Source organism: Amborella trichopoda, chromosome 1 (assembly GCF_054954075.1).
Source record: "Amborella trichopoda isolate Santa Cruz 75 chromosome 1, AtrichopodaSantaCruz75HAP2 v2.0, whole genome shotgun sequence".
In the NCBI taxonomy this organism is placed as follows: domain Eukaryota; kingdom Viridiplantae; phylum Streptophyta; class Magnoliopsida; order Amborellales; family Amborellaceae; genus Amborella; species Amborella trichopoda.
This window is the reverse complement of record NC_142336.1, coordinates 44,195,752-44,213,029: the sequence shown is the minus strand read 5'-3', so window position 1 is coordinate 44,213,029 and position 17,278 is coordinate 44,195,752. Positions and strand designations below refer to the sequence as shown.

Below are 17,278 nucleotides of genomic sequence, written 5' to 3'. Positions count from 1 at the left end.
AAACAGTGAACAAATGAGAGAACAATCAACACAGATGCAACCGCATAATCAATCGGGTATCAACACACACAAGCAATTAATCAGACATCCAAAATGATGCAAGCAACCTGACTCTCGAATATGAAAAAAGGTCGTTGCACAGCAGATCAAGAGACATGAACCATACCATCTCAAATCACATGTGATGAGACTGCCGAATGGAATGGCCCGATCAGGCTATTTGTCTATAGTAGAAAACTAATCAAATCAACATCTCAAAATTTGCAAACTACCATATTTCCACAACATGAATAAAAAAACAACCAAAAAAAGAGAGAGAGAGATTGTGCCCATGCCATAACAAAACAAGTATTTAGACAAATCGGGAGAGGGTGCACAAACAGCCCAAAGGTTCAAATGCCAGAAGGGAAACTACTACATAATCTACTGTTTATACTATCAACCCAGCTACCAAGATAAAAACCATCAGAAAAAAGAGTTGCCAGAAAAGTTTGATAAACCATTCATCACAGCAGAGAGATACAATGTCGTCATTCACCACAACCATTCAAAGCAATTCCGGCGCAACAGCTGTAAAACACCTGAATCAGACACATTCATCACAACTCAATGTCATTCATTCCACAAGCATGCTCATGCAACAACAAAAAATAATAAAGCACCAAAGCCATCAATCAAAGAAAATCAGCAGTGGACTCAAATTTAAGCACCACATAAAATGACCGAACAAGCCATCAACCAAAAAAACCAAGCAGAAAACTCCCAAATTAATGATACACAGTAGGCAAAAGAGTTTGTAGTCATGATCAAATTCAGCCAAATCATCACAAAACAACTGATATCCAGAAACTTGAGTACAAGTCTTGAGGGAACAACAAAAAGAACCATATATGGTGAACAACCCCAACACACCTAAGTTGTACCAAAGTTTGACTAGTACACATCAAGTACAAATAATCAACAAGCATATGAACTAACTTATGGAAACAAGAAAGAGACAGCCCATGTGTGAGAGTAAGCTCATGGCTCTCTACTAGCAAAGAACATGGCTCCCCCACATTGCAACAATATGAGGAGCTCTGTTGGAGCATATCTACACTTGGATTACAAAGAATACAAAAAATAAAAAACATAATGTGCATTTATTAGTTTCAGGTCATTTTTTACAATTATGCTTTTTTAAGAAACATGTCACCGCTATGTTAACTCCATGAATGACAAAAAAAGAAACATGCAACTGTTATGTTAACTCCATAAATGACAAAAAAAGAAACACTAAACTGCTATGTTAACTCCATAAATGACAAAAAATTAACATACCCCAACAAATAAATTAACATACTCCAAAACATTCGATGATACGGATTGTTCACCCAAGCTCTTCAACATTATGACCATCTTCAAATAAACGACACAAAAACTACTTGATAACCTAAATCACAGCCATCTACTTTTGCCCAAGGAAAGAAAGCAAAAGAGATGGGCTGCAACTGTTGGCACTAGAGATTCAGAATATAGCACAAAAATACTTCAAAATGCGAACTAATTGACCAATGCAAAGTGAGAATAACAATTATGAACAACATCCATGGATATTTCAAGGCATAGAGCAATAAAACAACATTCTGAAAAATGGAGATCATATAGATCAAGCAGTTAAATTTGAACAAGGAACATAGCCGAAATGTGAAAAGCAATACCAAAAAACGCAACTCTCTCTAAAATAAGATTTAAGTGTCTGGCTCAAACCACCATGGCAGATGCAAAGCATGCAGTCTGAAACTGTTACAGCATAGAAAATGTGGGTGCATGTTCATTGTTCATTCACAACTGTCTCAACCAGATAAACATAAAGAAGACCATCCATCTTAAAAATGAATAAATTAAGCACAAAAGTCCCCCAGCAAACAGAAGATCAATCAAAATTCACCATAGAGCAGTGATAGAAGTTCAATCTAATTTAAAGCCAAGTATTACATGGAAAAGTATATTCTACACCAAGAATCACCATCAAGAATTATTTGGGAAGCCTAATTGTCAGAGATCAAAAACAAATTACTTGGGTATTGTCTCAAAGGAAGGCTCACAAATCAATTATACATAAAATGAGATCAATTAATAGTATATGATAAAATTAGGATTGAGCCAATGGCCGCTTGATCCATTATCATGCACATTAGCTTATTACCAATGCAATAGTTATAGTACTCCAATTTCCTACAATAATACAGTTTAACAACATCATAAATTGGATTATCGGTTTCACAACATCATAAATTGGCTTACCATGATATCAAATTGTAGTCTTTTAATATCATAATTCTAGTATAACACTATGTGATATGCACCATAGTTTAACATATTCTAAAGAAATAAACATATAACACTAAGGGAAGGAGCAGTAGTTCAATTAATAGTATAGACTCCTACTCTTGGAGGGATCCTACAAGCATGTAGACCGAGATCCCATTTTATAGGGATGAGATCCCTATTTCCCTAAACCCAGCTCTAAGATCCCTTAGAAGAACCACGGGTTCAAGTTCCTAAGGTGGGGCAGTGGCCTTAATCCCAGGTTCCCACAACTGTGGGTCTAACAGAATGACCAAGCGAGAATATTCAAAAGCACCCAAAGAATACCAGCTGTAACTGATTCCAGGCATTCTCATCCTCAAAAAGAATGCTCAATAGAATCCCTCTCTCTAGGATTGGAAATAATGCCACCATCCCCTCGACCACCAACACCACTCTCAAAGCATCCAGCTACTTAAGCCTACCTATTAGAAAAATGCTTCAACAAGTCAAATATATATGACCTCATGGTTCACCTTCACACAAGATATATTCCTAACATGCTACCAATCTTCCAAACATGAAACCTCATACCCACTAGAACTCTAGCTACTCATCCATCTAACTCTACAAGTCAACAACCTGCCCAATCTACCACAGTTCTTCGCCACAGAGAAGATCCTAATGACACCATGGAACACCTCCAAAGCACCTCACATAATAGTCTCAACTTCATACACATCCTTCAAAGCTCTTCGCATAACACTACTATTTCTATCGGCATACCTCATCCATTTCAATTAACAACCAAAAAGAAAAATTGGAGGGGCGGGGGGGGGGGGGTTGTGATTATAAGACCCATAACCTCAATTGCCTAATCCATCCTTTTTGGTGAAATTGTTCCATTAACCGCCAAAAAGGGATTGCCAAACTTATTACAACCATAAATTCACAATTCATTCCCCATCCTAAACTCTCACGGAAAGTTCTAGGCAGTTTGGCACCTTAAATATGTTTCCTACCATCCTACTACATCACATATGCTCATGCAGAGTTCCTAATAACTAAGTGCTAGATTGGATGTACCCAAAATTGCAATATTTTTGAATTGCAATCCAAAAATCTTGTGAAATAGATTTGAAACGTTTGGAAAACCACAAGATTTTACTTGATTTTTAGATTGAAATAAAAAATTCTGTAGTATCAAGGCAAAAGTTGCTGTAAAAAATTCAAGTTAGACTTGAATTTTTTTTTTATGGAAGTGCAACTCTCTCACCCCGTGCAAACCCCACCTTGTGACCCAACAACCCACACCGTGAAACCTCAGAAATCCCAAATCTACTCTCTTTCTCTACCTCATAAACCCCAAATCTACTCTCTCTCTACCTCAGAAACCTCAAATATACTCTATCTCTCTACCTCATAAACCCCAAATCTACTCTCTCTTTCTCTACCGCAAAAACCCCAAATCTAGTCTCTCTCTCTACCTCACAAACCCCAAATCTACTCTCTCTCTTTACCTCAAAAACCCCAAATCTACTCTCTCGCGACCTCATAAACCCCAAATCTACTCTTTCTCTCAAAACTCCTTCAACTCGAAATCTTCAAAGGAAAATCAACTGTCACAAATAAATTCTGAAGGAAACAGCCACTCGAGTTTATGTTTGCTCACAGAAGTTCCATAGTAGGCTTGAGTTTCTGTTTACTCTTGCTCTCTCTACCTCATAAACCCCAAATCTACTCTCTCTCTAAAACCTATTTGTCTCTCTCGAGAAAGACCAAGCTCCTCTCTCTCTCTCTCTCTCTCTCTCTCTCTCTCTCTCTCTCTCTCTCTCTTCTAAAGCTAGGGGCAGACTCTCATCATACCTCCAAAACAGAGGTAAAAGAGGAAGCTCAAATAAGGCAGAGAAGATGAGAGAAGAACAACAACAATAACAGGAGCTTGGGCCTCTTGTCATAGCAGAGAAGAGAAGAGGGAAGCAAGGAGATATTTAATTCACCATTAGGGTTTGCTAGCTTAGGTCTCTTGTTAAAGGGGAGACGAGAAGAGGGAAGCAAGGAGATCTTTAATTCACCATTAGGGTTTGCTAGCTTAGGTCTCTTGTTAAAGGGGAGGGAAGAAGAGAAAAGGGAAGCAAGGAGATCTTTAATTCACCATTAAAGTTTGCTCCATTCTTCTATTCCTGGATTTGACGTTGCATCAAGGTTAGAGGGAGAAACACGCAGCAAGGTGAGAGAGACACGTTAATTGCGTAGTTATCCCCTTCTTGTTAAGGGAGAGAGCATTGCAGAGAGAAAAATGGACTTCAACCCCCAAACGGCTTTATAAAAAAGAAAAAAGGCTTGGCATTTTTTGCAATTGGTATTTGAAAAACTGTATTTTTATTGGATAACAATTTCTTTTTATTTGACATCCAAACTGGCCCTAAATGGATAATTCCTCCAATTAAACATTACAAGATATCATCCATGTAACATGCCTCACATGCCCATAAAAATCGTGACTCGAAGATCAAAGGATATCATACCCACCGATCCAAAACAAGATACTATTCCATCAATGGATGATACCATCATGCCTAGCAATCCAAAACACTATACTATTCCATCAATGGATCCAATGACCAATATTGTAGATGAAACCTTGATTCCTTTTATACCATTCACAACCATGAGAATATTTATAGACATCAAAATGATAAGCTAAGACATAACAGCACGAGACTCCCTCATGAGATGCTCAACACTTTTTTGGGATGGTAAACGCAACTCTCTCTCTTCCCAAGGGTCATTCTAGATTCCCAACTAGTCAATCCAAACCACAGGTAAGGGGATCTTCCAATCAAGGGATCATTTTGGCTAAGGAATCTCTCTCCTATACTCAGGGTAAGGGAATGACACTCCGCACTTTTCAAAGTTAGAAATCTCAATCCTTCCTATTAGTGACTGAGATCCTAAGTAACAGAGATCCACATTACCTAGCATTGTCATATAGTATAGTCCAGCAGTATTATAAGTGTATAATATACAATATAGTATATATTAGATAGTTATATAAAGCAACTTCAAATATAGTAACATATAATATGGTAAAGTAGAATATAGCAAATAGAATTGTAATGTATAGCATAGTATAGCAGTATATTATTGTATAGCAGAGTCATAGGGCCTTGATTTTTAACTAGATCAAGCTCAGTCCTAAATAATTTATTATTGAATCCCAATTAAGTTTGGGTCAAGCTCCCCCACATTTCGAGATCAAGATCCCCGGACTTCACAGTGCATAGACGATCCCTACCATAGGGAGCTTCCTGCTTGTTACAATCACAAAGTCCTGAATTTGATTTGATCCTGACCCTGGAAACTATGACCCAAACCATACCTGGCCTAAATGTCAAGCACTTGAAGTGAATATGCTTCACCTAAACCAATGCATCCATTTTCTTGTAAAAATCTACTAATTCCTAAGAAAAATGAATGCTGAATTCCAACATTCCCATGACCCAGAAATTATTAATTATTGGGGCAAAAGACAAGCCATATCCAAGCCCCATCTAGTTACCAAGATAACACTGCACCATGGTAAACTAGATGCAAAGTAATAAATTAATGATAATCAGTAAACTCAAGTTGTTGTCAGCAGTCTACTCATAGAGACATAGACCGATAGTCCAATAAATGAATTTGTTATGTTGTTTAACATGAGTCCTAGGAAATTTTCGCTGAAGTCAAAGAAATCTAAGTACAAGCCCTGAAAAGTAGACTACAAGTAAGGCCATTTCTTGTTGATACATAGGTATCCTCGACAAGAATTCCATTAACACACTATTAGTCACTCACATTGGTCATGAGGAAATAGAACAGCTAAATGAAAAGATAAATTTCTAGCTTCACCATTGAGGACAAATTTAAGACAAATAAATGCAACCTAAAATCACATAGATTATCAACAGACAAGTGCATGTTGGATGCAAAACAAACATGTTTGTGACCATCTAAAGAAGTCAGATTCAAACAAGATTTCACCTTGAATTACAAACCAATCCATATAAATCTGTCTGTGAATTTATGTAGGGTATGTATGTATGACCATTGCAACAACTAGACCATCGACAAAAGCAAATATGCAACATTTTGAGATAGACTACAAAAAAATATGTACATGTAGAAGGGCGTGACGAGGAAAAGAAGACCACAGGCATAACACATATTTTATGACAGAAACATATATATTATGACGAAACGGGTGTAACAAGAGAAGTACAAACTAAGGGAACAATAACACCACAAAGATAAGGTCCATATTGGATGCTAACAACCCCAAAAGAAAAGAATCTAGAAAAAACAAAGAGAGAACCACGAACATAAGATAGGTTGTCTAGTCCTGAAGACTGGAGCCAGGCGTATGTCTAATAAACCATACTTATTAACCCTAAATCAGGCTTATTAGCCACAATCAATTCTAAAGAAAAGGCGAAGATATTTCCCAGCAAATAACCTCAGCATAAAAAAGATTCCCTACGTCAGCAAAGAAGAAAAATGATGATCACATGTCACAAAGTGTCACCATAAGTACTACCATATGCCATCACCTTTAAATGAAGCAAGTCACTTGTCCGAGAAGATAAAGATATTCTTGAAGCCACTTGAAGCCACTTGAAGCTACTAGAAGCCACTCGAAGCTACTAGAAGCCACTTGTCTGAAAAGATAGAGATGATTCTGATCAAGCAAATTATGAAGGACCACCTGTCCGAAGAGAAACAAAGCCTAATTAAAACAGGAAGCCTAAAGCCTCTATAAAAGGAGAAAGAAGGCAAGCTATTTGGGACATCAAAGTGGGCATTGAAGAGTCCCTCTTCTCTCTCTTAGTGTCTCCCTCCTGCCCCACATTGAAGTTGGATCTCAACTTCTCTCTCTTTGTCATAGTTAGAACATACATAGTGATGAGAACTCAGAAACGGGAAACAAACTTCACATATACGGCATTACATATTGCACCCGAACTATTCTTCTGTATACAATTCTTCTAACTGACTCAAACTTGCACAAATTTTACAAAACACACATACAACTTTTTACAATGACTAACATTAAATGCACATGTATAGGTGGAAAGAATCGAAAAAGGCTGAGAAGCAAGAGCTAGAGAGAGTAAAAAGCTAGAGAGAGTAATTGAGATCCAATTTCAAGCTTCTAAGTAACAGAAAAGACAAAGAGAGAGAGAAGTTGAGATCCAACTTCAATGTGGAGCAAGAGAGATAGAATAAGAGAGACTAAGAGAGAAATGAGGGACTCTTCAACGCCAACTTTGATGTGACTCTTCAATGTCAACTTTGATGTCCAAACTCCGATGTCCCAAATGGCTTGCCTTCTTTCTTTTATAGAGGCTTCACACTTCCTAGTTTAATTAGGCTTTGTTTCTCTTCAGCCAAGTGGTCCTTCATAATTTGCTTGATCGGGATCATCTCTATCTTTTCAGACAAGTGGCTTCTAATAGCTTCGAGTGGCTTCAGAAATATCTTTATCTTCTCAGACAGATAGCTTGCATCATTTAATAGGTGATGGCAGATGGCTTTGATAAGTGGCATATGGTAGTACTTTTGGCAGCTTTACTTTTGACAAGTGGCAGCATTTTTTAGGCTTTTTCGTATGTCATGTAGCATTATTTGAGCTTATCCCTCCACATGGTTGTCGAGATTTGCCAATCCCTCATCATCTAAGGTGTCATAAAAATCTGATCTTTTACTTCTATAACTTGATAGTATGGCTAAGCATTCATTTTCTTTTGTAGCCTATGTCTTGTTTTTCAAGACTCCCTTTTACCCAAGCTACTTCTATTACAACTGTCGAGTTTCTCATACCAATCTTGTGGTATTACTGACGTCCAATTTGAGGGAATAATAATAGTAATTCTTTCATGATGAAAGATCTCCCAAGTCTTAGCATAAGAATGAGTCAATATAACTTCAGAAATATTTTTAAATCTTTCGGCTCTCCCTTCTGGGATACTTTTCTTCATAAATTAATCCCTTTTGAGTTTGGAAATGGTAATACTCTTCATTCTCCAAGATTAATTATGAAAACATGATGAGCTGCATATAACTATTCTTGATGAATTTCTAGGATAGCATTGTAACAAGAACAAAAAGATGTCTTGGTAGAGCTTTTAGAAAGCACAATAGCATTTTGGAGATTCGTTTTTTATCTTTAGATTCTAGATAAAAGCTTGTCATTAATCAAGCTGTCATTAACAATTCTTCATCTTCTTCATCCTAAAGATGTATACCAGTTTCTAAGAAATTTGTTTTTCTTTATAGTAAGTGAAATCTTGGAAATAGTTCCCGATTTCTATAAGAAACTTTGCTTGAGCCTTTTTTTTATTTTTTTATTTTACTTCATAAGGCCACGTCTTTTTCATGAATCCTGATCCAATGACTGAGGGTATGGGCCTTGATAGAGCAAAATGGTAAAAGAGGATTTGTTTAGCAGACCTGAACTAGATGAGATAGGGCCTTGGTTGATGATGATGATGATAATGATGATGGTGATGATAATATAGCAGAAGTAGGGGTTGCATCCATCTACACCGTCCATGTATTTTGACAGCATAGATTTGGCACGAAATCAAGATGGGGATTGGGGCTTCCCTGTTGTCATTATTCCACTTTTTGTATCTTCGCTTTCTTAATATTACCCTTTCTGTCCATTGTCCTCAACTCTTTCTCTCTCTTTCCTCTCTGTTCCAATCATTTTTCTCGTATAAAGTGAGGTTTTCTTTTGAGACAACCATATTGAATTTACAACAAAAAATTTGTGGACTTTGACTGACTTTGATCTGTGCTTTTGCCACTATGTCAAGCAAAAACCCTAAAGTCTCTCTGATATGCACTTTTGTCACTAATGTCAAACAAAAACCCTAAAGAGAGAGATTGTTGTGTATCTAATCTCAGTAAATGAAACAAACACAACCTCTTTCTCTTAATTTTGGAGAAAAAAGGGAAAGAGGCCTGAAAGATCAAACCAAGTAAAAGCATTCTAGAGAGAGCAACAGAGAATCAAGAAAGTATCATCATTGGATCTAAGAGAACTCTTGTGTTCATTGAAGTATTCAAACCATGACTTAGCATAACACCTCTCCATACAAAACTGAAAAACCATTATAGATGCAATTATAATCACGCAATTACAATAAGAATAAGAGTGCAATATATAGAAGTGAAAATTTTCATTAATAACTTACACAAACCATTACTTCTCTTAACTTTTCATGCTTTCTAACTTTTTCTTCGGCCTTGCTTCAGCAGCCAGTGTATCACTCTCTACCCTTGAAAAACATAAAAAAAAACCATTTTAGAACCAGCATCTCACAACAACTAAAGGAGCCCTCTTCACCACCCATCACTCTCCCTCTCTCAAGCGCTCTCCAACAACAACCTTTGTCCCTCTCATGAATCACCCCAAAACCCATGTTCATTGACCACTCAACCCATCTTTCATTTGCCCTATTGAACTCCCCAAAAACCCCAAATATGATTTTATTGGGGTTAGTGTTTGGCCTCCTTTGACGCTCCCTTGCCTTGTGGCTTTGTACATAACTGAATCTAGTTGTAAGCCTCCAAGAAAATGGCCTTTGAGGTCGACATTGACCTTACAAAAAAGAGCAATTTACGTACGGAAATAGTTTAGGAGGCTTTGTTACAATTTGATAACATTTTTTTCATAAATTACAAAGACCACCCCCGCTATTTTTTTCCCTTAGTTGCCCTCCTGTCCGAGAATAACAACACCGGACAGGAGCCTATTCTCTCCACAATTGTGAATCGGAAAAAACACTAATCTACTTTTTCCTATTGACCCTCAATCTCAGCTAGGTTGTAAGGTGAACCTCACCTTCTCATTGGTGTACCTCTCCAATTCTCCCTCTACCGATCCTTTACTTTTCTCTCTCTGCTGTTGTGTGGGTGTGGCATTGGAAAGAGGGGAAGAGAGAGAAAAGTGTCGTGGATTTCCCTCTAGCTAATCATGACTCTGATTGATTCATGCTGCTGCCGAGTAACAACAATGTGATGGGAAGAAATACAATGTGGCTTTTTTAGAATGAATTCAAAAACTGGAGAGAAAGGTTTTGGTGGTGTGGGAATGAGGAGAGAGATGAAGAGGATGTTGAGATTGCCCATCCTTGTACACCCATCCTTCAACACAAACCCCAGTCACTCCTCTTGGATCAAGGTCTCTCTCTCTCTAACGTTAAAACCCGAATTGGAGAAGCATTTGAAAGATTTGCTTGCAGAGAGTTTCATGGCATGATGATGAAGAGGATAACTGATTGGAACTGATAAACAATGGCGTGGGGATTGGAGAATATGCTACCTGGGTTTTTGACGCACTTTCTAGAGAGAGAAATCAGGCAAAGCATGAAATTGCAAATGGTTCAGAGATTCAATCATGGTTTGTTCATTTTCTCCATTGAAAGGGTTTATCAGTTTTTCGACCTTTGGTGTCTAGAATAGAGTTCTCAAATTAGGGTTCTCTGGTGCGATTGCTCGAATAATCCTTTGAGCTTCAGAGCTCGATTTCTTCTACACTTGAAAACCCTTTTTTCCTTGATGGGACAAAGCATTGCCTTCATCGCCATTTTCTAGATTGTATTTAGATGCAGCAAAAGAACGACCAAATTTTGTTGCAGAGGTTGCCAGAAAATATGGGGATTTCACAAGTGAAAAAAAAAAGAGTAAAGGATTTAGCGAAAGAGATAGTGATTCCCTTGTCCTGATGAGTCGACAATATCATTGCTGGGTTTTCTTGTAGTAAGAGAGAGAGAGGTTTTTTGGGTTTAGAGAGAGAAAGAGAGAAGTTGTGCTTATCAATTTTTGTCGAAAGAACAAGCCCATGTCCGGCATTATTACTCCCAGACAAGAGGGCAACTTGGGCCAAAAAAAAAAAAGCAGGGGTGATCATCATAATTTATAAGAAAAGTGTCATTAAACTATGTCTATGCGTAAATTGCTCTAGAAAAAATCAATCTATCCCTTCACCATGCATCTCAGTTTTCACCTAAACACTCATACTTGATAGTATCTCTCTCTCTCTCTCTCTCTCTCTCTCTCTCTCTCTCTCTCCTTCTTAGGCTTCACCTTCTTCCTTTACCCTACATCCCCTCTCCTCAACCTACATTTCTGAAATACCTCAATTTGCAAATTTCCTCCATATCCAATCCCAAAACTAAAAATCATTTTCTCCTTGGAATAAGACAAATCCCACATACAAAGCACTCCAAAAATTCCACCACGACGTCACCCCAATAGCAAAAACCCAAAAAATCATTAACCATATTCTCTCTCGATAAAAGCAAGTCCAAGAAACCCTCTAGTTGAAATTGGAGGGAGAAGTTTGAAAGAAAATAATGTTAAACTGTAAGGACAAAAAGATGGAAAAATAGGTACTGGGGTTTTCGGTGTCCTCGAACCCCTTGCTGACCTACCTAAGAAATCTACACCATGCAAATTAATGGCCCATATTGAATCTGAGCCAATCTGATGATCAAAGTAGTATTTCATACTTTAAATTTAATATTTTTTTTCTACGAATTCTAAATCACTTGAAATTTGGAGCATCCAATCTTCTCATTAGGGCGCACCAAATAGAATAATTATAAAAATAGTTTGCAAAAAATAAATTGACCAAAATTCCCCCAAAACTTTTGGGGTATTTTTGTCAAATCATTTTTTAATATTTTTATTAAGTACGCCTACTTTTAAAAGAAAACGTTGCCAAATTTCAAGTAATTTGGATTTGTAGAAAAAATTAAAATTCACAAATGGAACACAATAGTGGTCGTCTAATCGCCCCAAAGCCAATCTGAGCCGTTGGGCTTGTACTATTGCATCATCCCCTAGGCTGATACAGTCTTTTTCCTATATTATATATATATATATATATATATATATATATATATATATATATATTATATTTGTAAAATAGTTGTGGTACCACTTTCATGCCAAACCCCAATATTCTGGAATTAGGAACATTTTTTAGAACCAATTTTTAAGGACGGTGCTAGAGACACTTGATAACAAATCTCTATTTCACTCTCAAACTCCGTCTCCATTTCTATCTTGATGCCCCATTTCTCTTTTTCTAGTCAGTACATTCTCTCTCTCTCTCTCTCTCTCTCTCTAAATGGTTGTTTCTTAGTTTTAGAAAGAGATGAGCATCCACACCTTTACAGCCTCCATCCTAGTAAGAGGGACTTAATGAATCGAGTGAGAGAATGAGAGAAAAAGAGAGAGAGATAGAGAGAGCCCAAGAGAACACCAAGATCCACACCTTTTCCTAGTTTTGAAGACAGGAATGGGGCATCTAATCGAAAGAAAGAGTGTGAGAGAGAGAGACTTGGGCCATACTAATTGAGAGAGGAGAGACATTTCCACACAATCAAAGAAACCCCCAAGTCAACTTGGGAAATTTTGCCAAGTCTTCTATATGGTGTGAAAGAGTTAATCTGAACTAAGATAGACCTAAACATGGGGTTTCATTAATGAGGAGAGAGGGAGAGAGAAACCCTTTTTCTAGTTACAAAGAGAGGAGATGAAGTATTCAATCTAGTAAGAAAATATGGCCCTTTGTTGGTTCTAGATACAAAGATATAAGGCATGCAACCATCAAGAGAGAGAGAGACAAGGATCCAAGCTAAGAGGGACTATTCACCAGTCGCCACATGAAAAGGATAATAGCATTCACCACATGGTGAATGCAAATAAATCCCATGAGAGCACATATTTACAGTTACACACACTCCATGTAACAAGAAATTTGTCTAATGCACCAAAATACACTTGACATGCATTAACACATCAAACACCTGATATGGCTTTCACCAACTCATTGGACATACTTCAACTATTGGAAACATGAGACAAAGGCATGTTGAAGATTGACATACGTGGCTAAATTTTCGAAAAGTGGCACACTTTGTACACAACATCCAACTTTTTCATATAAATTTATATGTAGCTAGTTAGAACATAAAATTTACATCTAATATGTAAATACACAAATGTAGATACCAAAAAAGCCAAACTATAAGGACATAGGATACTTCAAATATCATTTCTTTTAAAATCCAAATCATGCATGTCCTCTATTGCAAACTATAAGGACACAAGGTGCCTTAAACGCTATTTTCTTTGAGGAGCTGAATACATTGATGTTCTCTACTATGTCATAGATGATGCCTGAAAAACTAAGGATCTCTTGCATCAAGTTCAATTATGGTGTAGACACCAATTAAGAAACACACACACTTGTGGTTGTCACTTAAAATGATCGATCCACCCATATGTAGTGCCATTATTGGTCAGTGCTGGGAATTTGAAAAAGCTAATATTGAGGTATATACAATTTGTTGGGCAACAAATCATAAAAAAGCAAAAATCATTCTTATTCATCAAGTACGCTAACTAACTCAAAGCCAAACATATCCTATATATTTATGTATTACAAAGTACACACATCAACAAAAGAACTGTCTTATTAAATCTAACATTAGGTAAGTTAAGTCGGCATTCCCATCTCTAATTTAATAGTCCAACACCTTCCCCAAAAAAAAAAAAATCTCCCCATCCAAATAAAATAAGAGAAAAACTAAATCAAGAATATGGGAAAATAAGCAAAACATTCCAAAATGTGAAACGTTGGCCAAATATCCTCATTGTGGAGGGCATCTATGGCTTGGGCCTCTGAGATGAGGAAAGGGCTGAATGCAAACTCAACATGAGACTCTTATTTAGGTGTGGCATAACCAAACACAAACACTAGGTCATGTGCCAAAGGGTCAATTTACAAGTCACTGAAAAACTCCCAACAAAACACAAAGACCAACCCAAAGAAGAAAATCAAACATTTAAAACAAGAAATCTAATCAATAGTTTTTTTTTTAGAAATGAAATCTAATCAATATAACCGGCCATTGTATTTGGGAAAAAAATACTACTAAGAGCAAGAAACCACACCTTCCCAAAAGGGCACACACTTACACATTTCAAATAAGAAAGCCACAGAACATCCGATTAATGTCACAAGTTATTGACATGAAAAACAAATTAAAAATTGGGGAACAAAAAAGACAAGCTACAAAAATTGAGACAAGTGCAAACACCAAAACAATAGATGTCAGATACTAAGGAAAGACAACAAGAATGATAACAGGGACATGAGAAAAGTTCAGCAACAATTAACGACAGTAACAAGAGAAGTACTACAAGTTAGCCCCACAGAATAATAATGGAAAACTGACAATCCAACTTTCCTAATTATTTACAAATAATAATGGCAAATTCGAGGAGGATAAGCAGACACCAAACAAAAAGAGGCAAGGCAAAATTCAATAACAGTGAGAAAAACAATTAGAAAACAAACAACCCACTTTCAAAATAAAGCAACATATGCAGATACCAAACAAAAAAAGCCTGAAACAAATTAAAAAATTGAATAACAATGAGGGAAACTAATAAGCAGGAAGAAACTAAAGAAGGGCAGACAATCACCAAATGAAAAAGCAAGAATTGCAATCACCAAACACCAAACATAGAGGACACTTCAAACGATCCAATTACAATAAAAAGAAACTGATTCTAATGATATGCAAATTGCAAAGAAAACAAATACATCACAAAATATCACATAGGAAACACACCAAGCGATCCAATAACAACAAAACAAAACACACCAAACTATCCAATAACAAAACACAAAACAACAATGATCGCTAAGGATATGCAAATCAAACAAAGAATGATATGCAAATCAAACAAAGAATGATATGCAAATCAAACAAAGAATGATATGCAAATCAAACAAAGAATGATATGCAAATCAAACAAAGAATGTAAAAGGTTACCTAGTAATACGGAGGATAAGCTGCTCCGGAAGGCACCCTTGGAACCGGAGATGCACCAGATGGTGGGTGGTGATGGTGCTGACTTTGGTATGAGGTTGTCGATGAAAGGGCCCCATAGTGACCCGGCTCGGGATAACTGCCAACACCTTGTGAGCTTGGTGGAAGCCCATACATCGACCCACCACCACTTCCCCCATAGCCAACACCAGCCCCATGCCCATAAGCCTGGGAAGACCCATAAGCCCCCAACCCTGAAGTATGGTGCCCAGCCCCATAAGCCCCACCACCAACACCAAGCGTCGAAGGCATGGGCCCCGAAACCCCGCCCCTCAATGACGAAAGCCCAGGTGTTGCAACCGATGATTGCAAAGGCGAGTTTAGATGGTGCCCTAACGAAGGGCCAGCCATGCCGGGTTGAGTATAGCCCGAGTGACCAAGCCCATAGGGAGGGGGATTGGTTGGTGGTCCACTTAGGCCCCCAAGCCCCGTGGGTTCAGGGACTGGGTTCTCTTGCCCGGCAAGAGGTCTGCCCTTTTTCCCATCGACCGCAAGCTTGCACACAAGCTGGTGCCCGTCCACAGACTTATTCGGCTCCTCAAGTGCAGCCTTTGCTGCCTCCACCGTCTTGTAAACAAACAACGCAAACCCTCGTGATTTCCCTGTTTGCTTATCAAACCCTAATGGCCCCTCCTCAACCTCCCCATACTGCAAAAAGTGGTGGAGGAGTCTATCAGCAGGCATGTCAAACGGCACATTTCCCACAAATATCTTGCGAGCCGACACATCAACTGAGGGAACCGAGGGCTGGTTGCCTGATGCAGCAAGTTGAGTCACAGTCATCCTTCCATCAATCTTTTTGCTAGGTTCTTTTAGGGCATTGAGGGCACCATCGATGTGCTTGAAGGTGACAAATCCGTAACCCTTGGATTTTCCAGTGGCCTTATCTAGGATGACGACCCCCTCTTCAATCTCACCATATTGAGAGAAGAGGGTGCGCAGGGATTCGGTGGTGGTGTCCCAGCCAAGGCCTCGGATGAAGAGCTTGCGATCGGTGGGATCACGGTCAGCAATGGCACGCACCAGGTCAAGGACATCAGGGTGGCGAGCAGTCGCCTCCTGAAGGATGTCGAGAAGCTGCTCTTGTGTGAAAGGCTCTATGATCTTGCGAGCGTCTTCCACTGAGATTGTGCCCGAGCCATTCTCCTCAGTCTTTCTCTTTTTAGAATCCATTTCCCTCTATTTGAATCTGAAAAACGCTCTCTATATCTATCTGTGCAAACGTTGCAAAGGTAGGGAAAAACGGTCTCTGTGCAAAGGTAAGAAAAAACGGTCTCTATGCAAAGTAGGGGAAAGACGGTCTCTGTCTCGAAGGTAAGGGATGTCTCTCTTCTGTGAGAAGGTAAGGGAAGAAGGGTGCAGATGGAAAATGAGAAGGTAAGGGAAGAAGGGTGCAGATGGAAAATGAGAAGGTAAGGGAAGAAGGGTGCAGATGGGAAGCTGGGAACTAGGGCAAGGGAAACGCGAAGAGCGCCACAACGAAAGAAAGTAAATAGGGTTTTCACCGTATCTGATTCTATATATCGAAGCGGCCGGGAAAACTAAGCTATCCTTTAATCGCTCGTTGCATCATTGCCCACGGGACGCATCGGGCTACGGGACCTTTTTGAAGATAGGGCTGGGAATGGCCTACCGGGATAGCCGGTTTTTTTTTACTATTATTATTAAAGGTACAATTGGTAAAGAAACCAGCCTCTAAACGATCGAAATAGAGCCCACCTTTTAATAGCCTCGAGAAATGTAGTTACATTACCATAAGTGTTTGCGAGAGCTTTCAATATAGTTTTATTTTTATTTATAAAGTTTAAAGCTTCAAAAATAGTGTAGATCGACAGATTTATGAAAGTTTGAAAATCTTGAAAATTGATGATCTAAAAATGCATTATAAAATACATTGTTTTCAAAACTTAAAATTCATGTCCATGCATCTTGATGTCGAGATGATCAATTTGAAGATATTTGAGCATCAAAACAACATTTTCTAATGAAAATTTTTAGGTAGGATGTAATTTGATTGTTTAGAGCCTCCG

General features: G+C 38.1%; 1 protein-coding gene across 2 annotated transcripts; it reads right to left on the bottom strand.

Moving 5' to 3' along the window:
• Positions 1-311: 311 nt before the first annotated feature.
• On the bottom strand, positions 312-16,742 carry LOC18442167 (RNA-binding (RRM/RBD/RNP motifs) family protein). Of its 2 annotated transcripts, none has more exons than XM_006852391.4 (2): positions 15,192-16,742; positions 312-581 (listed from the first exon to the last, which is right to left on the bottom strand). In XM_006852391.4, the coding sequence occupies exon 1, from the start codon at positions 16,419-16,421 to the stop codon at positions 15,192-15,194; it is 1,230 nt and encodes a 409-aa protein (XP_006852453.1). In that variant the 5' UTR covers positions 16,422-16,742; the 3' UTR covers positions 312-581. The 2 variants fall into 2 exon arrangements, with proteins under 2 accessions (XP_006852453.1, XP_088722968.1); XM_088866842.1 differs by lacking the exon at positions 312-581 and adding an exon at positions 6,500-7,036.
• Between the last annotated feature and the right edge of the window lie 536 nt (positions 16,743-17,278).

Excerpts from the sequence above, each read along its gene's own strand:
- LOC18442167 (XM_006852391.4), bottom strand. The coding sequence starts at position 16,421 with ATGGATTCTAAAAAGAGAAAGACTGAGGAGAATGGCTCGGGCACAATC.